Here is a 21,992-nt window from a genome sequence, read left to right as displayed (position 1 = left end):
AGGCTCATATTCATGAGCAGCATTCCGCGACACACGACGCGGCGATTGTCGCGCTGCTACTGGCGATTCGAGGATCGCGCCCATCGCGCCCTCTGTCTGGAATCGCGCGCACTATCTGGCGCGCGCGACGATGTTGGCTCGTTAGACTCGTTCGCCGGCGGCTGCGCAGGTGTTAGATTCGATTCTCGGGTCGGCGCAAAAACGGTGTTACATACCGCGCTCACTGTGTCACACTCCAGACCCGCAACATTGTAGGTTGACGCAGATTGTAGACTCGGCTTCCAGGCAGGTGGTAATGCCCAGCCACCGTCTCTGTTGAAGTTGGGATGGCGACTTATTTCGATGGCCTCACGTACTTTCCGCGGTACAAAGTATTTCTCCCTCGCTAGTACGGAGACCTTGTCGAAGCGAAGGAAGTGAGCCGTGCCCGCGCTACAAGCATGCTCGGCTACTGCCGATGTATGGGTGTCCCTGTTCTTCACACTGCGTATGTGTTCTTTGTAATTACGGAACTTATTACGCTCGCCCAAGGATAAGGATCCACTGGCAGTTCCCGGGGTATACATGATACCGTGCGACTGTGGCTCGAGTTACATCGGGGAAACTCGCCGCAACATCACAACCAGACTCAAAGAACACATACGCAGTGTGAAGAACAGGGACACCCATACATCGGCAGTAGCCGAGCATGCTTGTAGCGCGGGCACGGCTCACTTCCTTCGCTTCGACAAGGTCTCCGTACTAGCGAGGGAGAAATACTTTGTACCGCGGAGAGTACGTGAGGCCATCGAAATAAGTCGCCATCCCAACTTCAACAGAGACGGTGGCTGGGCATTACCACCTGCCTGGAAGCCGAGTCTACAATCTGCGTCAACCTACAATGTTGCGGGTCTGGAGTGTGACACAGTGAGCGCGGTATGTAACACCGTTTTTGCGCCGACCCGAGAATCGAATCTAACACCTGCGCAGCCGCCGGCGAACGAGTCTAACAAGCCAACATCGTCGCGCGCGCCAGATAGTGCGCGCGATTCCAGACAGAGGGCGCGATGGGCGCGATCCTCGAATCGCCAGTAGCAGCGCGACAATCGCCGCGTCGTGTGTCGCGGAATGCTGCTCATGAATATGAGCCTCTAGCATGGCTTGAAACTAGTCGAGTTCCTCGTCAAAACAGTACGTGAGTAAGCCGATAACATAGTAATTAAACGTAGTGTTTTTTTCTTTTTTTATGGGGAAAATCATCCAATGACTTGTTGACCTTGGGCGAAGTGAAAGGAAGCATCAGACTCTTACTAACTAAAAAGCACCCAGTTACTACTCCTGTTTTTCGAGCCGGAGCCCCGATAGTCGGTGGATGCGTATAACTGAAGATCACTCTCAGTGGACGAGAACAGGCAGACACAATACATGAGATTGCTTAACTTATTAAGGAATTGTATGCACCTTTTATTGCATTCATTTGTCTGCACAAAAGGTATACAATTATGTACACCTATAAGAACTAAATAATTTCATGTTTAATTACTGTTGTTGTTTTCCGTTTCCCTGAGAGCGAACGAAAACTTCGCCTCCATAATTCACCCTGAATACCATCGGAATGTAATTAACTACTGTACCGTGTACTGTAATTAAATTGAGCTTAATGAATCTTGCGTATTTCTCTACAGTTTCATAAAAAAACATCACATTTTTTTTAATATCAACCGTTTGAACTGTTGTAGAAGAAATTTAATTTGATTTTAAAACGGTGAAATTAATTTGATTAGCAAAAAGTTAAGTTTATTAATTTCATAATTTTAAAGAATTTGTAAATTAACAATGTGAACATAATATTTGTGAGTTGAAACTTTTTTTCGCTTCATATTTGTTTATTAACGTATCTAGAGGAAAGAGGAGCCATGAGTTTGTTGTTCCAGATATAGCCGCAGTACCTAACCAGACCAGACCACCACAGATGGGGCCCAGTACTACCAAGCGAGCTTCAAGCGGCGGACTACCTAGCAGCCTTACCGGTTCGAAAAGCAAGAGTAGGAACGGAGTGTTTTTAGTCAGTAAGAGTCTGACACTGAGAAGTCATTAGATGATTTTCCCCTCTCAAAAAAGTACCTAACTGATTGTTAAAGTTCCTAACACATAGGGCACATCATAATATTTTTTTTTTTTTTTTCTGTTCTTTTCATCTGCAATCAGTCATCAGACTTTAATCAGATTTCTTCAGTGATTCTTGGAGTGTTTATAGATCAGGAAGCCATTGCCTCACTGTCCATTTAGAGCACATGGTTTCTTTTAAGCCTCTTAACCACAATGTCATTAAGTAATCCGGCTGCAAGTGGATTGGGATGATGGATTAGACGTTCGGTATGCTTTTTCTTGTAGCTCTCTATTTCTGAGGCCACAGTAGGAACATTCAGGTAAGCATGGACTTCGTCGTTCTTAGTAAACCATGGTGCATTTGTTATATTTTTCAATATATTATTTTGTACCCTTTGTAAGCATGCAATGTTGCTCTTGCTGGCAACTCCCCAGAGTTGGATGCCATATGTCCATATAGGTTTGAGTATTGAATTATATATTAGGAGCTTGTTTTCTAAGGAAAGCACTGAATTCCTGCCCATTAGCCAGTATAAACTTCTAAACTTATGGTTTATTTGGTCTCGTTTGATCTTTATGTGGTTTTTCCAAGTTAGCCGCCTATCCAGGTGAAAACCAAGGTATTTAACACAATCAGATTTGGGTAAGATTTTGCCTCCCAAGTTGACTGAGGGACATTCGCCTTTTCTTAAAGTGAAGGTTATGTGGTTGGATTTCTGTGCGCTAGCTTGAATACGCCAAAATTTGAGCCATTCAGATGTAGAGTTCAGAAGTCGTTGTAGCTTTTCACTGGCCGTCTCAGGATCGTTATCCACTGCCAAGAAAGCAATATCATCAGCGTAGGTGGCCACCATAACATCATCTGAGGTAGGCAAATCGGTTGTGTAGATATTGTAGAGCACTGGGCCGAGTACCGAACCCTGAGGTACACCAGCTTCGATGGGCATTAAGGAAGATCGGGCATCTCCCTGTTTGACTTGGAATAATCGTTCAGAGAGGTAAGATTTCAATATGAAAAACAGTGAATGCGGCAATTTTTCCTTGATTTTGCATAGCAATCCCTTATGCCAGACCCTATCAAACGCTTGCTGCACATCCAAAAATGCCGCAGAGCAGTATTTTTTGTTCTCGAAGCATTGTCTCACACAATGGTACACACGATGAACTTGTTCGATGGTCGAATGTGCTTTGCGAAATCCAAATTGGTGCCTCGGGACAACTCCATTCGTATCCATAGCATGGCTCAGTCTCTTGAGGAAAATTCTCTCCCATAATTTTGAAAGTACCGGTGTGAGACTTATGGGTCGGTAAGAGGAACATTCATGTTGGGGTTTACCATCTTTATGGATCATGACGATCTCCGATATCTTCCACAAACTTGGGAAATAGGAGACTCTGAAGGTGGCATTGAAAAGGCAGGTCAGAAAGGTGATGCACTTTTTTGGTAGTTCTTTGAGGATTCTTGGTGTAATCAGATCAAAACCCGGCGCCTTCCCAGGATTAAGCAATCTGATTTCATTAGCGATTTCCCTAGGTGATGTTGGTTTAATCGGTAGACATAATTGGGTATCCTGGTTTAGAATGGAGTCAAGCTTTGTCTCATCCTCGTTACCTTCATTTGGTTTGAATACATTTGCCAGATGAATCGCAAATGCTTCGGCCTTTTCCTCATCTGTTCGTGCCCATGCAAACTGGGATCTTATAGGAGGGAGTGTTTGTTGAGGCCCATTTAGGCTCTTAGTTGCCTTCCACAATGAGTGTTCTCCTCATAACGATGGTGACAACGCTTCAAGAGTTTTTCTCAGACTGTTATTCCTTTGTTCTTCCAGACATAGTTTCAGTTCTTTTATTGCTCCATTGAGTTTAGTTTTATCTGAATGATGTCGTGATAGCTGCCAGATTCTTCTGAGACGCCGCTTTTCAGTGATTTTGTTCTAAAGTTCTGCTGGGATAATTGAAATGTGGTCAAGATTTCTGCTTTTCGGAGGAGTGTTTTTCCATGCTGCTACCTGGATAATATTAGTAAAGTATTTACATGCTTCTTCAATATCATCACTTGATTTTAACGGTATCCTCAGGTCAATATGATCATTGAGATATGAGCGGAACCCTTCCCAGTCAGTTTTCCCATTGTGTAATAGATTCACACCTTCACGTTCCACTACAGTTGAAGATATGGTAAGGATAACTGGAGTATGATCTGAGGAACCATCTAAGCTTGACTCAATGCTGGTGTAGAGATGGCTCATACCCCCAACCACAAAGAAATCTAACAGATTTGGCACCTTATTGCGGTCAGTAGGCCAGTAGGTTGGTTGTCCAGTTGAGAGTGAGTAATATTGAAGTTGGTCGATGCAACTCTTCAGCTGCCTTCCTCTTGTAACTGTTAATCTACTACCCCAGAAGGTGTGTTTTGCATTCCAGTCACCACCAGAAACAAATCTATTGCCTAGAGTTTTAAAGTAGTCTGAAAACATACTCTCTGTTATGTTGTGTTTGGGCGGACAATAGACGGCTGAAAGAGTAATAGGTCCAGTACGATCTTCCAGGCGAACACTGGTAGCCTGAAGGTGATCAGTTGCGTAGGCTTCAAGAACACAATGTTTCAAGTTTGACTTGATCGCCAGAGCAGTTCCAGCGTGGGCACCTCCACCGGGATGGGGGGTGCAGTAGATTCGGAATCCTTTCAGGCGGAATGAACTTCTGCAGGTGGCATGAGACTCGGAGATTAAAACTGCGTCAAGTTTGTTAGAAGCTATCAGCGCTTCAAGTTCATTAATGTTTGGTGTTAGGCCATTAATGTTCCACGTTGCTATCCGTAACGACGCCATTATTTAGTGAGTTTGGGAATGATTGCAGTGAGTAGGTTTAGTAGGGTACTTATTTGTTGCATTAGAAGATCTATCTTTTCAGATTGTTGAATTAAAATGTTTTCTATTGTGGTAGTGATCTGGTTGTGATTGCTGTCACTTGGTTTCTTTTGTGTATTGCTTCTCGGGTTTTTAGTAACTTCTGCATAGGTCTTGCTACTTGCAGTGTTGGGCGAGATCATAGGTAGCTCTTTTGTAGGTTCTGTAGTTTCTAAATCATCCTTGTTACTTATTTTGGGCACAGAAGTACGAATTGTATCCGTGCGTCGACCCTGCTTAGATTTTCTAGCTAGATTTTTTTTATAAACTTGACAGCCTTTGTAGTTAGCTGGATGGTTGCTGTCACACAAAGCACACTTTGCGGGTGTGTTCCTGTCCTTTTTGGGACAGTCGGCAGTTTTATGGCCTTCTCCGCATTTCACACAACGGTATGGCCTCATACAGTTGTTTTTGGAATGTCCATATTGTTGACAGCGTTGGCACTGAACTATCGTTTTTGATTTACGAGGATCCTCTATTTTAATATGTTGGTGAAAGATGTACTCTATGTCTTTGATGAGTTTATTGTTAGGCCCAGCTTCTAAGTTTACAAAAAACGTTGATGTCGGTGTTTTATCAGATCCGTATCTGGCATTAATAATCTCGCCTTGAACAACATTTCCCGTACTTTCAAGTGCTTCTTTTATTGCGCTGATAGGAGTTGTATGATGCAGATTTCTGATCACAATACGGTAGCATCTACTTTCTTTTCTTGTGAAAGTATGACCAATAAGACCTTTTTGTCTGATCAAATCAAGTGCCTTTTTGTAATCTTCAGTTGAGCTTATCATTAGCCGCAAAAGGTTTTTGTTGATAATCCTGAATCTGAAATTAGAGACATCAATTGTCGTTTCGATTAACTTGGTGAGTTTATTTACGTTCTCAATGCCGTACAACATTATAGGTGGAGGCTTAGCTGGAGTTTTCATAGTTGTGTGCTCTATCTGATCAACTGGTAATTCTCCAAATCTATTCTTTGTCTCAGTAGGTATCGGTTGGGGCGGGGAATCGGATATTTTCCGTTTTTTATTTATTGTTCCAGGTATCTTTTGCCATGGAGGTGGCACTTGTTCACTTATAGCAGCTTCTGAAATGGTTTGTGCACTTTCGGGTGGGTCTGGAGAATCATCTTTGGTTTCCATGACCCCTGAGTCTGATCCATGGTTAGAATTTGATCTTGGCCTGCTTTCAAACAAGCTTTTGTGAAATACTTGCTGATGGTAAACCTTTCGATTTTGTTGAGGTTGATTTGATTGACTATGTTGTATTTTATCAGTCATTTTCATTAATTTCAACTATTTAAGTATTTAGTAGAAAATTAAAAATGCGATATGGTAACATTAGCCATTAGCAATGACAGCACATGTCATCTTGGCAATGACAGTGACAGTGACTGCAGAACACTATGCAATTTTTACAAATATTATGTGGGTAGATGTTTTTCACTGAGTATGTTCACTGATTTTCATAAGTTTTGATCACTGATTTTCATATGTTCTCATTAATTAATGCACTAGAAAACGATAACACAGTTGACCTTCAACTTAAACTATGTTTTTATTATGGTTTTACTAGTAAAAACACTGTTTTTAACACTAATCACAATTAAAAGTTGAGAGCACTTGTTGCTTCTAACAGTTTTGACAGCTATTGACATCATAATATACATTTTTGAACCTAGTACACTGTACTTCGCACTACACTATTAAGCCTTGCTTACGCTACCTCTATAAATATTATACCTTTGTGTAAAATAGCTGCCAGCGAGCACCATTCCACAGCCTTCAATTCACCTCTATAAGAATGTCTGGCATCACGTTAACTTAAGCCACTCACGGAGGATGATCTTTAAGAGTACCGTCTGAAGAGGCTGACTCGTGTGTCATACGCAGAGTGGGTTTAATCGCAGAAATTATTTGAATTTCGACCGTACAAAGTCAAGATTTCTTATTATAAATAAGTAATTTGAACTTAGCTATTTGACTCTGATTTAATAATACTCCATTTTTGTAGTGGAATGTTTTTTTTTTTATTTAGAGTTTGTGTACGTTTTTACTACATATTTTGTCCAAGAATTTAATAAAGTGATATTTTTTAACAAACTAAAAAACAAAATCAATCTTGATCTACTTTTTAAAACTAAGCAATGTAGTAGGTGTGTATACAGAAAATACAATAAAATTTGAAACAGAAAATAATATATCGTCGTCTCTTCCAATCATCTATTATCTCGTAAGAAGTATCGAAAAGAAAGTTTTATCGAAAATTCTCATTGACGTAATTTAAGATCTTGTTGAAAGCATTGAGCAAGAAAATGCGTGATAAATCTAGTAACTTGTTACAAAAATCGATTAGTCTTCATTACGGTTGGGAATATAAAATTATATCTTTACTAGGTATGCACGAAGTTACCTTTGTTGTGTTCCACTTGTCACTGTTAGATAGTTTCCCATCACTATTTATTCTAAATTCTGTAGCATATGTATGGAGATATGTGGTGACGGTGATTAGTGTGAAGCTCATTCGTTTTAAATGGCAAGAGATTATCTCAAAACACCATATTAAGTTTATCAGTAGATGATAAAAAATGTGTACAAATATTACTTACTTAAATTAATCAAGTTAGATTGAAAATTATTTACAAATATTACTAGAAACTTACAATAACCAGTATTCGAATTATATCATAAATAAACAAATCAACAGACCGCTACTTAAAAACGAAATTAAATTAAGACGCTTAACTCTTAAATCTAAGCCTCAAAGTCGTGTCTTCATTGAATCCGACATCTCCAAGTGATTTACTATCGTTATCTTCAAAAGAGAACAATTGAAAGTCCTAAGTGGAACGATACTTAAAGGTTGGTGTAACCGTGATTTATATTAGGCTCCGAGTTTCGCGGGCCCATGTCAAGCTCGACTCCAAGAGTTTCAACCATTAATATTCATTAAAAACCTCAACTTGTTCGCGTTTATTTAATTCTATCACAACTATTTTCAACGTAAACAGTCAAGTTTTGATATAATTGGCTGTATGAACATACATGGCTATGATAAAACCTCTATAGTTAATTAATTACTGAGTTATGGTATAGTCTGGAAAGAAGTCTAGTGTTTGTTTGGAAATTAAGAAGACATGGTGTTGGTGTAAAATGATTATAAATAAGAAAGTACTTCATAACACGTGGTTTTAATGTTATACACTCATTAACGTGTAGAGCGCTTGCACTCACATACTTAGTTAATAGCATTAAACGTCATAGTACCTTCTGCTCCTGTCCGCTGGTTCAGCCGCTTTCCCGTGGTATATAGAAAGATTATGACTACCCCTTTCGTCTGGTCTGGAGTAATACACAGACTATTTTTGACACCAGATCTCTCAAGTGAATCAAAGGTACCTACTTCATAAGCCCAATATATCAATCGGGGAAGTCAAAGCTCAAGTACAGGACGGTTCGCTTAACTAGCAATTTTCAAAATAAATTCAACATTTGGAGTCTTAGTGCGAAAAATGGAAAAATCAACTAGTAAACCTGCAACGTTTTACTCGTTACATTCAATATTCGCTGCACTTCACTAGAAATTCGAATTTCATTCGCCACCGCAGATTCTCCTTCAGATATATTTCAAACACTGGAGATTCGTCCAATCCGCCGTAAAAAGTATTGCAAAAAGTACAAAATATCATGTCAGTTGCAGTAGTCTGATTTTTGTCCTCTTTTAAACTGCCTAGAGAAAGTTTTCAATTCATAAAACAATTTTCTTCGTGAGTAGCATTTCTTTTTAGTTTAGTTAAAATTGACTATTTTAAATTAGATTGTAGAAAGATCGAGAAAATATTACGAGGTTTTTTGAGGGGTCATCCAATTACATCTCGACGTCTTAAGCGAGTCGAAATGTCAGACGCTTACTGATTCAAAACAAAAAACAGGAATCCAGCTTTTCTCAATATCAATCTAAAACTTTTTATTTTATATAATGAACCTTATCAAAATAGAGGTCCAGTCAAACCATCAAAAGTCAATTTTTTAAAGCTTATCTGTAACTTACAGTTATAATGTGGTCCGGTCACTTCCGCGCGCTTTCCGCTTAGTCTTCAATTTAATTTGATCCGACCCCCGTCCCATCCTCCTTTAAAACCGCAACATGCTATGAACGCTTCTTATAGACTCCTTCCAATTCTCCTGACTAAACGGTAAATTGTATAGAGACTACTTTTGTTCGAAGGTATTTTTGTGGTGGATTATTGAAAACTTATTTTGTATTTTGTTATCTATACATATAATAAAATCGTAGAAAAGTGCTGTCTGTACATTGAAAATAAAAATAAAAAAAATAGCAGGGGTTATTGTTATGTCGATGTCGAACCCAAAAATGTAATTAACTTTTTTTGTCTGTTTGTCTGTTTGTCTGTTTGTCTGTTTGTCTGTTCGTCTGTGCGCGCTAATCTCAGAAACGGCTGATCCGAGTTGGATGCGGTTTTCACGAATATATTGTGGGATGCTTAAATTTACATTTAGTGTTTGTTTCATGTCAATCGGTTCATAAATAAAAAAGTTATGTCAAATTAAAGAATCACGTCGAACATTCTATGCTTATACCATTAATCTCCGCAACTATTTGACGGATTTGGTTGAAATTTGGTACAGATATAGTTTAGAACCTTAGAAAGGACATAGAGATATATTTTTATTTCAAAAATCAAAAAATAAAAATAAGAAATAAATTATTTATAAATAATTCTATGTCGATCGTTACACGACTTCGGTTCATGTTATTGTTTTAATTTATCGAAAAAAAGTAAATAAATAGTAAAAAGGTATGAAAAAAATTATATCAATATAATAAAACATTTAGTACAAAGAAAATGCTCTAACGGAGTATAGATAATTCTATGTCGATCGTTACACGACTTCGGTTCATGTTATTGTTTTAATTCATCGAAAAAAGTAAATAAATAGTAAAAAGGTATGAAAAAAATTATATCAATATAATTAAACTTTTAGTACAAAGAAAATGCCCGAACGGAGTATAAATAAATAATCCAAGTTGTCTTTATCCTCGATAGATGGCGTTGGGATCGAAATAGATCGCGCTATGGTTTCGTTACATTCATTTGGTTGGGTATCGGCCGAGCGCTTCGGTACTATCGTAGAAAAAGTGTATTATCAGTCGTATGATTATTTGTCTGTAGTGGTCCTGCTGTTTCGTATATTCTAAATTGGTTTCGTTGTATTTGTCAATTAATAAGTTTATTTGTTGGGTTTTCCTGGTTTTTTGGTTAAACTATTTAACGTAGGTTTAGTTTGATATCGATTATTAGTAGTTACTGTAGTTAGTTTTTTTAATAAAATTGTAAGTCTAATTTTTTTTTTAATTAGATTAGATTTAAGTCGTTTCTTTTAAATTATTTAGTTTAAGCTTGGTTATTATAGCATAGAGGATAGGTTGTAATATAGTTTCTTTTTTAATTGTTATAAATTCGTAATTCGTAGCTTTCTTTAGTTTTAAGTTAGTTTAAGTCCGTTTTTAAACTATTTTTTCAATGCCCTAAGTGAGTATACATCTATTAAATTCAAACGCAGAGCTCATTATGTTGATTTTTGAAGAGTTCCCTGGAATATCTTCCACATCTCATTTTTGAAGAGATCCCGCGAGATCGGGAACTATGTGGTTAAAACCAAAAATTTGCCGGAAGTCACTATTCCACGCGAACGAAGTCGCGGGCAAAAGCTAGTTTTTCTAATAAAGCATCAATTTGCTAAAATTGCTGAGTAGTGGAGCTTTTCCACCACAATACTATTTTATTTTTCAAATAATTTTATTTGTCGTTGTATATAGACAACTGAATATTTGTAAATATCATCAAATATTATAGTTCCTCACAAAACTGGTTTAATACCAAGAAAGTATGCAAAATCACCTGCACGATTATAAAATATGTAATAGGTTCTAAAGTACATTTTTACTTGACTTACGTCATTCTAATTATGCAAAAACTGCATGTTCAATAACCAACTCAGCAGCCTGAACCGGTTGGAATATAAATAAACGAGAAGTTTTCTTTCATACTACCGCACTTCAACCCTAAGATGGTGCGCTGAGCCGTATTAAATAAGATTTCTGTTTTATGTTGAATCAGCTCACGGCTAGAAGACTATTTTCCATCAGTTTGTTAAATACGCTCATTGACGAGAACTTTACAAGTTAATCAATCTTATACTTTCTTAAGACAAACTTCTCACGAAGTTTAAATACGTCGAGTTATGATAGTTTGTCTTTTAGTGTTTCTCTTCTTAATGTTCTATAGGTATTTACTTAATAAGATTTCTTATTATTGATTCAATTAAGATAATGTATTACAGTATTTAGTGAAAGTCAATAAATCCATAAAACAAATGTGATCTTTTACCTTTCACACGTGAATGATTTAGTAAATACAAATAGAACAATGATTACTTAACTAAATCTTCAGTTCAGTAGTTAATATGCAACGTCACGCCTTTTATTCCCAGAAGGGTAAGCCGAGGTGCACCTGCACATTATGGCACGTAATGCCACTGTACAATGTATAACTACTTTTCACCGTTTGCGTTATAAGCCCAAATATTAGAGGGTGAACCTATTATTGCCATAAAATAGGCACAATTCCAGACTCCGTACTAATACTGAGAATTTTTCTTCATAAAGCCGAAAACACCTCATTATTGCTTTGCCTGACTCGAGCCTAGGTGCACTTGCAACCACTCGACAAACGAGGCAGTCAGTTTAGTAGTTAAGTAAATACTAAGTGTAGATCTGCCACTGGAGCGGTATTTAACCTAAGTAGGTATATAAATGTAACACAGACAATATTTTAAACTCGATTCATTTAAAAATTTGCAAAATTACAAATTACCGAAATGCAGAGAAACAATATTTGAGAATGAATATGACAAAAAAGTAAAAAAGACGTATCTTTCGAACACCGAGCTCGGTCGTCACTAGGGAAATTATGGGATATAAAATATTTGTATGATCGTCACTTCGCCGAATTTCTCGTGTTGTATTTTTTTCAGTACCAGCACCTCGATAAAAACTGTGAAAAATACATACGAAAAGTAATTTTCGACACTATATCATTTACCTCGTATATAAATAAAAAGCTAAAAAAAGTTTAACTACTCAGACCAATACACAACCAATTATCCTTCTCCATTCGTTTTTTTTATCGGCGAATAAATACATAATAATAATCCACCGTTCATGTACAGTGGAGGACAGATCCGCCTGATCATTGGAAAATGTTATCACTAGATCCTAGCAAAAACATTAGGCCATGCCCCAAAAATGACCCATCTAGTAGAAAAGCGATAACTTCTCAGCTTAGCGACGCAATACGTGTAATCTCTTAGGCAGTGATGCGTTTGATGTTGTTCGGCTACCTGTTCCAGCGCCGACACCGCCCATCACCCATACTTTATTCATCAATTCAAGTTCATGTGGAAGAGCTCAAGTGGTGGACAGGCGCTTGTGACCAACATTGTACATACCTATTATAGGTCGCAAGCTACTTCGTCAAATTCTTATTCCAACACAATGTACACACATAACGGGATTTGAAACATGTACCTTTTTTGGAACTGTTATCATCTTGTTTTGTTTTTTATTGATAAATGTGTTTTAGTACAATACTAGCTCTATAGAATTGATTTTGTCCAAAGAAACCCATTAGAAAACCGAATACAAACATAAAGGAATCCTGAGTGATATAAAATGAGCATAGTTGATAGACTAGACACAGGACAAACACAGGAAGTAAATAGAGTGGAGAACAAAGTTAAAACTAAATAAACTAGTTTGAGAGTCGATAGCGGACAACGCACACAACGCATAGACTGTGTATTTGCATTTTTATTGGAACCGTTTAAAGAAACAATGGACGGATCGGTTGAAACGCTTGCCGTTTGGGAAATTCAAATGTTTTTTTTTTCTTTTACACAGTTCTCTCTATAAGCCTTTATCGATTCTGTTCTGTTATAATCTGGGCTACTGGTGTTGTTTTAGAAACAATTTATTTAGTACCTTCGACATTTATTTCGTGGAAACAGCATATAAAATCAATTAGCCATCGCCACATACTGGGAACTGAATTCAATAAAGTACTGAGCTTAATCAACCTTGAACATTCTCAATGTTCAGTTACTTAGCTAACTTGTATATGTATGAGCAAATAGAAAACTTACGTTATACCTACATAATATATTACTTCTTCAGAGAAAACTTTAAGTATCTAATGAAACAAGTAGATCTAATATTTGGTAAAAGTTTTGAATTCAATACTGTCGAACTCCAATCACAATTTAAGTTGACCAAGTTGATATTGTTCAATTCAATCTCAAATCAAATTACTTTAATGTATCCTTAATGAACAGTGTGGTCAGCAATTTCAATACAGTAATACGTTCCAACTATGGACCCTATTGGGCACCGCAAAAGTACTTAATCTAGTTATATGATATTGATAACATTGTTTTAAATAGTAAATTCTCATTAATGTTCTTTGTTTAACATTGATCTCGAGTCGAAAAAAGATATAACGTATCTTACACCGAACAATGTACACTAATCACCGAAACGCCATTTGCAGACAAAAACATGTGTAAGTAAAAATTCTCAATCTTCCGCATGGAACAGTCTACGAAAACCTTTGTTTGCTTGCTGTCGCTTCAAACATGGTCTCTGAATGACTTTGAATGTTGCTGACAATGGCAAGCTCTCGACATGACGTAGAGCTTCCCACTCTTTTTGGCAGCACAATCCTTCAAAGGCGGATGAAATGAGAGCATCTTAATATCCACGTTTTAGTCTTATTTCGTGTGACATTAGCGAGCCCTCGACGAATGAACAAAGCCTCGGGTTATTCTGCAATAGAATTGTTTAAATTTTTTTATTTACGACCATATTTTTTTTCAATGTTTTAAGTTATTTAAAAACATCTTCGAAATCCTTAAAATAACTATTTTATAAGATTGTAAATATTAGGTATATTTCTCTTACTTTTAAGAGGTGAGTTGTTCAATTACCAAGAAGTTTTAATTGTGTTTCAGTGCCTTAATAAATTCATGTAACAAAATATAATTTCGGAAAAATATTCATATATTCATAATTTCCAATAACTATTTGCTGAAATCCAATGCAGTTTAATTACTATGAATGAATAACAAAATACGTTGTTACAATTTTAGGTAGAAAATTTACATATAGTAATTATAGGAATCATGATTTAGCTCTTTTATGATGATACATCACGTCACATCACACACATAAATAGCCCGTATTTATGTGTTACCAATGTTAAATTATAGAGTTCTTCTACGTAAGAGGTTTTGTTTGCCTCAGATGCCGCGTGTTGTAAATTTTAATTCAAAAGATTCAGATTTGTCAGAAAACACCTGTTTTCTGTTAAATATCCAATCTCTTAGTCATTCTTCACGTTAAGTACCCAGACATTTTGTCACCATATGCTACTACATAATATTTGACCTCCAACTTAAAATATAATACTTCCAAATATAACGATATTTTTTCGAAGTCATAAAAAAGTTCGATTGAATTTATATGAACTCTGAATTTTTTGCAGAATAGCCCATGAATTTAGGACGATGCATCTGAATGCAAAGGCTTCTTGTAACAGGATGCGATATCCTTTGTATGAGAATATGAAATGCATTTTAGTCTCGCGTTACCTACCTCCTCACTCTAATGAGGTCTCATGTAAATGGTACTTCATTTAAATGCACACACATGCAGTCTATAATCTGTTTATACTTAGCAATTAGTATCGCTCACGTTTCTGCACTACTATATTGTGTAGAAGTGTAGAATTATGAGGAGCTGTTATAATGTGATATAGAATATACATAATAATTATTAATTGATTTCATTTAATTCTTAGGCCTTTAAATAGTGTAGGCAATTAACTTCTTACATGACATTACAAAGATGCTACCCAATACTTTGAAATTATTTTCAGCACATTGATAACATAGATTTTGTTTAGTTAATTACTATTTACGAATTTAAAATTGTTCATTTAACTACAAGAATGCTTCCACGATTCTACAAGTGACACAAACTATACAGAGTGTGTGTATTAACAGAGTTTGTGTACATTACACAGTGCGGCCGCGATCTGGCAATTAGCGGCAAACCTTTGTTTTAGTTGCACTAACAAAATAAACCTCCCGTAGCTGTCAAATGAAAATGGTTGTTGGTTCTTACACAACACAATTTAACACTTATTTACTATAGCAATAGATGCATTATTAATTCAGCAAATTCGCTAATCGTATTAGGGGAGAGTTTTAATTAATTATTCAAATAGTTTTAATTAGAGGTGGGAGGCGTTAACGTACTATACTGAAAATCGAAGTTTTAATTGACGTTTTGATTTAGTGCTCTTTTTTAAATTAAAAGATAAATTTAATTGATAATTGTTTATTCATATAATCAAGACAAAATCTACGTAAGTTTATTTGTTACCTCCATGTTACAAAATTAACCAGACCGCAAATTAACAAGCATAATATTTACAGTTTTTTCCATCTTTGTCCTATCCTATGAGAAAAAGGTACCTACTACGACCAATTATTTCTAAGAAGCGCTTACTTCAAAGTAATAATATCTACATCAACTCTTTTTGATTTCTTAACAAAGGTATATTCATCAGTGTTCTTGCAACAATCTTCAAAACAAAAAATCTATTTCTCAAAACAAAAATCCAAGCAAAGCTACATTTCTCCTCCACACAAGTAAGAATTCATAATGTATGAAACATTCAGTATTTGGAAACTGTTGCAGTACGCAGCTCCTTGGTCGGTGGGAGCTAACACCACTAATTTGGCTTTGTAGTCGAGTAGGCCACATTTGATGCAAAATTTTACGCCAAAAACAGTTCGGGCCAACCTCTCTTCTTGCCAGGAACCTAACCGTTTCTCTGTAATTACAATACATTATGCTAATGTCTTTTTTATTTTTCGTTTATTTTCGTAATGGCTACTTAGCAGCGTTGCTGTACAATTAAATCTGGGTTATCGTTAAGTTCAGTTAACGTGCACAATAAAAAAATAATAATAACACTTTTGAACATGTTCAATAGTTTCTCAGCTTTTGCACTTAAGATTTTTTTTATGGTATAAGTTGGTAAAAGTGCGTACGAGCTGCCCATGGACACTCTAAACAACAGAGGTGTTACAAGTGCGTTGCCGGCCTTTTAGGGGTTTGGAATTCAAGGGTTGTTGCGGAATCGGGAATTGGGATGATTGGGAAGGGGGATGACTGGGACTTCGATAAACTCACTCCCATAACGAAACACAACGCATGAGTTGTTTCACCGTAGTATCACTCCAGTCGAGCCGGCCCATTCCTGCCGAAGCATGACTCTCCTACAATTATTCATTATTATTCAAGTATTACAGTCATGAGCTATTAACAAAACTCACCTTGATATAACAACGGCATAATTTTTCTATACAGATGCATTTTTCGCGCGGTTTTCTCATTTCTCGTGATTGCGATTACCCGGCACGGTGGAGACGAACAGGATAGGTCCTTTGCTGAAGAGCCCGTAGAAGTGAATACAAAAATGGCCCTCGCTCCACATGTTAAGGCCGCGATAGAAGCAGACAGTGCTACTGAGTACGGTTGTAGAACTGGAAGTAATAACTGCAATAGAACAATAAAATAGAATTAAGACACACCTTTTTCTTTCTCGAAGAGATACGAAAATACTTCCAGTTGTCATACTAGTTGACGCAGCACCTGGTATCACTACGGGATTAGAATCTGAAACTCTATAATATTATTATTCCCGCACAATCACAAAGTTAGGTTTAGGATTAAAAACGTGGGCCTAAGTGTATTGACTTGTTGCCACTTTGCAGAAAACCAACATACGATTTCGTTGTTTCACTCTTTATTTTATAATCCAAGCTAAAATAATGGTCTAGTTGGATAGAATTTACTCATCGGACCATTTTTGTCTTCTGCGGACTACCAGTTGGGAACCACTGATTTAGAAAATATACCCAAATTTACTTACCGGAAAACTTTTATTGAAATAATCTGCCATTAAATTGGAGTTCTTTTCTAACACCTCAGTGGCTCTTATAAATGATTGTATGAATTCTATTGGCGGTCGATTTCCACGGTTCTTCAGAATAACACCATCAAATCTATTTACGATCAATTTACGCACTTGTATCAGTAATTCTCTATCATTAGATGGACCTTCGTAATAATCTTCTACTATGAACGGGTCCATATAGAATACGGGTTTGCGAGCCTGTAATTAAGAAGCATTCATTTATTATTATTTAAACGTTGCCCTACACTAGAAATTTTCCTGTGTCGCTTTTACAAACATAAAATTTCACATACACGTGATGACCCGAAACAACAATTTGTTGATCACACAAAGAGTTTTTCCGTGCGGGAATCAAACCCGCTACACGTTGCGCGGCAGCCAATTTCCCAGCCGTCGCGCATACCGTGCAGTCATGCAATTGAGACACTATTAAAAAAGTATAATTAATGTCCATATACATATTGCTAAATTCTGGACTTCTAGACAAATGACCGATAAACTTTATAAAAAAGGTAAAGGTTTGTCATCGAGCCCAGTCACTCAGTCCACCTACGATGTCCGAGGTAAACTTGGAGTTGATGACAAATATTATTTCCTCTGTAACCAGTAACCTCATATTATACCTAAATATCTAACCACAAATCACAGCGATACAACAACCAAATTGCTCTATTCCAAGTGCGAAACTTTAAACAATTTACAAGGAGTAATTAAACTTACTTCGTTAACAATATTTAGGAGGTAGGCTCCCAACTTGCGAGCCTTTGTTTTTGTTAGGCCCAAATTAACATTCAGGCTATATTGGTCTAACCCTTTTTACTTATTACAACTTCCTACAATAAATTTATGAATAACATGAACGTTTTATCACGCTTTTTGTGTCCTAAAACACTAAGCAGTGGTGTGCTAAACAAATAGAGTTTTATTTTCCTGAACAAACGCTAAATATCATGATTTGCAGTAGCACTTTCCACTAGCCACAGACAGTACTTAAATATACAAATAGAATATTTTTCCGATAATATCTACACTTAGCAAGTACATAATGTATAAGAGATACATACTCACATCTTTACATAGTTTCAAAACATTGTAATACACATCAAACACGTCACCCATACTCGGATCCAAAATGAGACCGCTCGAAATCTAATAAAATGAAAATTCTCATTGAACAATAAATTACGTGGAATATTCGCGTCCTTTATAAAATTTAATATCTTATTAACCTTAATTAATTCATTTAGGTCCACAATTCCAAGATACGGAGGCCAAAGTAAAATGGTCATAGATGATAATTTCTTATTTTGTTTCTTGAATTCGCGCAGTTGGTCCGTCGACGTTACATCCTTTAAAATTATTATGTCAACCTGGAAGAAACTTTTTAATTAGTTATCGAAGAGACTTCGTCTTTCTTCCTGAGGAAATTTTCTTCGAGACTAACAGAAAAACAAAAGAAGATTATTTAAAGTCCGACTAATTGTTGATGAGAAGAAGTTTTGACCCTCGAGGGTGCAGACAGTTACATCGACCTTAGAGTACCTAATATTACGCTTTTAATTTCACAAAGAAGGTGATTCTTATTCTGTACACAAACGCATATTTACTTTTCATAACTTTACTAGTGTAACATTAGAATCGAATCTACTTACGCCATAATTATCTACTTACTCTTTCGTCAAAGTCAAAAGGATTGTTAGCAGACATAGTAACAGATAATGCGATAGGAATATATACTGATGAAACGTTATCAGGTATTTTTTCAAAAAAATCTATGTCATTTTTGATTTTCTGAAAAAATCCATTATCATGTATTGTCATGTCGACATTGATGATATTCACTCCAGCACTAACAAGGGCGCGAATGTCATATCCATCATATGACTCATTCTCTGAAAGTACCATTTAATATAATTGTATGTTATATAGGTAATGAATACTAAGAACTTCTTACAACATTTACAATCTACAAAACGGGCATTAAAATAAAAATTAGTCATCTAGATGTTGAATGGAACAATTTGATAACAAAATCACTGCTTATTTTGATAGAAAATTAAATATACACGAATAAAATACTAAATAAATAACAGTAGGTGAATGAAAGTCAACTGTCGTAGTATGGACGTCGTATGACAACAGATGAAAAGCATATAACACAAAGTTTCTCGCATTACACTACACTCAAACAGCACATATGTAATGGCAATAAAAATTTACAATAAGATACCCGACTCATTAAAGGACGAGATTAGTGACAAAAAATTCATCAGTAAAATAAAAGATATACTCACAGACAAAGCCTACTACTCCCTAAACGAATATATCAATGATAAATTATTCTTAGTATAACAGTGTCATTTAATTTAATTATAAGTATATTGCATTATTATTTGTTATTTAATTTAATTATAAGTTATTTAATTATAAGTATATTGCATTTTATGTTTTGTTCTGTACGTGTAGCTATTGTATCGATTTAATTTTGTTTTTGTCTTTCAATTTGTGCAATATTAAGTAAGTAAAAACTGCTAAAATAGTATTATTAAATTATTACTTTATTAATGATTAATGCCTAAGATTTGAATTTGATAGTCTTAATTGATGTTACCAATGTTATAAATTTTTATATATCTTTATTATGGAAATTTACCTATAAATGTTGTAATTACAATTTTAATACTATTTAAACAATGTTACCAATTAATAATAATATGTGAGTAGATTAAGTACGCGGTGCCCAATAGGGCCCATAGTTGAAACATATTACTGTAAAACTGAAGACCAAATTGTACACTATGGATGCATTAAAGTGATTTGATTTGATTTGATTTGATTTGAAAAGATTGATGGAAATAACGGCTAGAGGTGATGAGTATACAGGGTTGTGGAACTTGCAAGGAGATAGGAGGAAATACGTATATTTTTTTATACCACGACGGTCACGAATACGTAATGTTTGATATACTTACGGCAGTCGTACATAACATTAATAGTTTCGTAAACCGTATCGTTCTCAGTTTCCAGACCAAAAAACACCTGTAAATTAAACCTGACAATTTATTGTGTGCTGGCATAATATGGCAATATGGCTGACTTATAGATAATAAAAGTTGTGAAAAGTAGGTGTACATTATACTACAGTAACATTACTTGTCATTTCACAATGTACACCTCTACCTATCCCTCCAGGGATAAAAGGCGTAACAATATTGAATGACGAATTGTAGTTTGTCTTTAATTTTCCTATTCAATTAAACCATTTAACCTATTTAAAACAAACTGATGCTTACAGATATTCATATATAAAAATAAACAATATCTTATATGAAATGGAACCTCCATCAAATTTTGCTGAATAATATAAAATTACAATGATACCGGCGTATAATTAATCAAATCATATTTGAAAGACTTACACCTTCCATACGCTTACTGGGATTATGTTTCATCCACCAAACCATTTTGAAATATTTCTTTTCAACTCCTTATTTTAGTTATAATTATTTATCCCTTTATTTTGACTAGTATTTCATGACCATTTAGATTTGATTACGTAATAGCTACTTGAATAATCTCAATAAAAATATAGGTAGCTAATGAATGAGGTTACCTAATAAGGTAATTTGATGACGTTGTGTGACTTGTAATCTTTGCACTGCCACGCAACATTTAGCGGGTTCGATTCCCGTAGGGAAAGACTCTTTGTGTGATTTACAAATCGTTGTTTCGGGTCTGGGTGTTATGTGTATGTTACCTTGTATGTTTGTAAACGCACGCACGACACAGGAGAATATCCTTGTGTGGGACAAAGTTAAAAAACTAGTAATGTTCCTTTTATAGATAACATGATTCATTGGATTAGGTAAAGATCTCACTCTTACTTCATGATATCACTCTTCAACCTTAATAATTAATTCTCTTTACAATATTAAATATAACATTTTATTAAGTTTATTCTGATGTATAAGGATGGCAAAAAGAGACGCTGAGTATAAATAAAATATATTTTATTTAAACGCAAATTTTTCGTATCGTACCGATATTCATGAATGTGGGTACAATCCCTATCAAAATCTGACCACCGCATTAAATTTTCAGCGTACAACCATAAGCGACACCTGGAATAAAATTACCGCACATGCCAATGTGCCCTCATAACCAATTATGGTGGACCAATCCTCGGTAATTTCAAAGAAACGATATTTTATGAGTTAAAATGTGGCTACATCCATCGTGTACGAAGAGCACTTCAATTTATGCGCGTAATTAAGTAGAGTTTGCGATGGGGCCGGAGCTCGGCACTTCCCACCAGTAAATGGAATTTACGTACGCCTCCTTTCGAACGTATCTTGAGTTTTTGGTTTAAAAATGAAAGGGAAGCGTTGTTTGATGACAATGAGTTAGATTTCAAGTTGAGAGAATTCTGAGAAGAGAATTCTGAGAGATTCTAAACGAATACGTTTAGGTACAAGCCTCAGCAGTTATTCTCTATAGCTCATTAATAAATGAGCACGGTTTACAGCTAATTAATACTAATACCATTACATGAAGAAAAGCTTAACAAAATGTCGAGTTGGAAACTTAAACCTAAAAATACATAATCATGCCGAATTTTAAGTTATTCAAAATCAAAGTCAAAATCATTTATTTCAATTAAACCAGATTTTTTAACGTGAAACATTTAAAAATATATATATATTACGATTACGATTACAAAGTCCAGCAATTTTATTACTTCAACAGATTTTGCACACGTTTAAAAGAGAAGTGTGTACTTCAATTTACATGAAATAGGTACATGTAGAGATAAAAATAAACAATGAATAAAATACAGAAGTGTTCAACTTTTTATATCAAATTATTTC

At 35.7% G+C, this 21,992-nt stretch overlaps 2 protein-coding genes across 2 annotated transcripts in view; one reads left to right on the top strand and one right to left on the bottom strand.

The window, feature by feature from the left end:
• The first annotated feature begins 528 nt into the window (after positions 1-528).
• Positions 529-21,992, top strand: part of LOC126912729 (uncharacterized) — a 202,865-nt gene continuing 181,401 nt past the window's right edge. Inside the window, exon 1 of the mRNA XM_050706375.1 lies at positions 529-1,170. Within this exon, the coding sequence (XP_050562332.1) occupies positions 565-1,074 (510 nt within the window). The 5' untranslated portion in view covers positions 529-564 and the 3' untranslated portion in view covers positions 1,075-1,170. The remainder of the gene's footprint in view (positions 1,171-21,992) is intronic.
• On the bottom strand, positions 15,507-20,669 carry LOC118268392 (pyruvate kinase-like). Its single transcript, XM_050706367.1, has 8 exons — positions 20,544-20,669; positions 20,097-20,163; positions 18,796-19,016; positions 18,354-18,494; positions 18,193-18,273; positions 17,080-17,322; positions 16,481-16,703; positions 15,507-15,975 (listed from the first exon to the last, which is right to left on the bottom strand). The coding sequence occupies exons 1-8, from the start codon at positions 20,586-20,588 to the stop codon at positions 15,770-15,772; spliced, it is 1,227 nt and encodes a 408-aa protein (XP_050562324.1). The 5' UTR covers positions 20,589-20,669; the 3' UTR covers positions 15,507-15,769.

This window comes from Spodoptera frugiperda, chromosome 29 (genome assembly GCF_023101765.2).
Source record: "Spodoptera frugiperda isolate SF20-4 chromosome 29, AGI-APGP_CSIRO_Sfru_2.0, whole genome shotgun sequence".
Lineage (NCBI taxonomy): Eukaryota > Metazoa > Arthropoda > Insecta > Lepidoptera > Noctuidae > Spodoptera > Spodoptera frugiperda.
Note: the sequence above shows the minus strand (reverse complement) of the source record. Positions and strands in the feature narration are given on the sequence as shown.

Coding starts and splice junctions, on each gene's coding strand:
- LOC118268392 (XM_050706367.1), bottom strand. CDS start 20,588: ATGGTTTGGTGGATGAAACATAATCCCAGTAAGCGTATGGAAGGT. Junction 17,323..18,192: donor TTTTGAAACTATGTAAAGAT/GTGAGTATGTAT, acceptor TCTTAATTACAG/GCTCGCAAACCCGTATTCTA. Junction 15,976..16,480: donor TATGCCGTTGTTATATCAAG/GTGAGTTTTGTT, acceptor TTGTAATTACAG/AGAAACGGTTAGGTTCCTGG.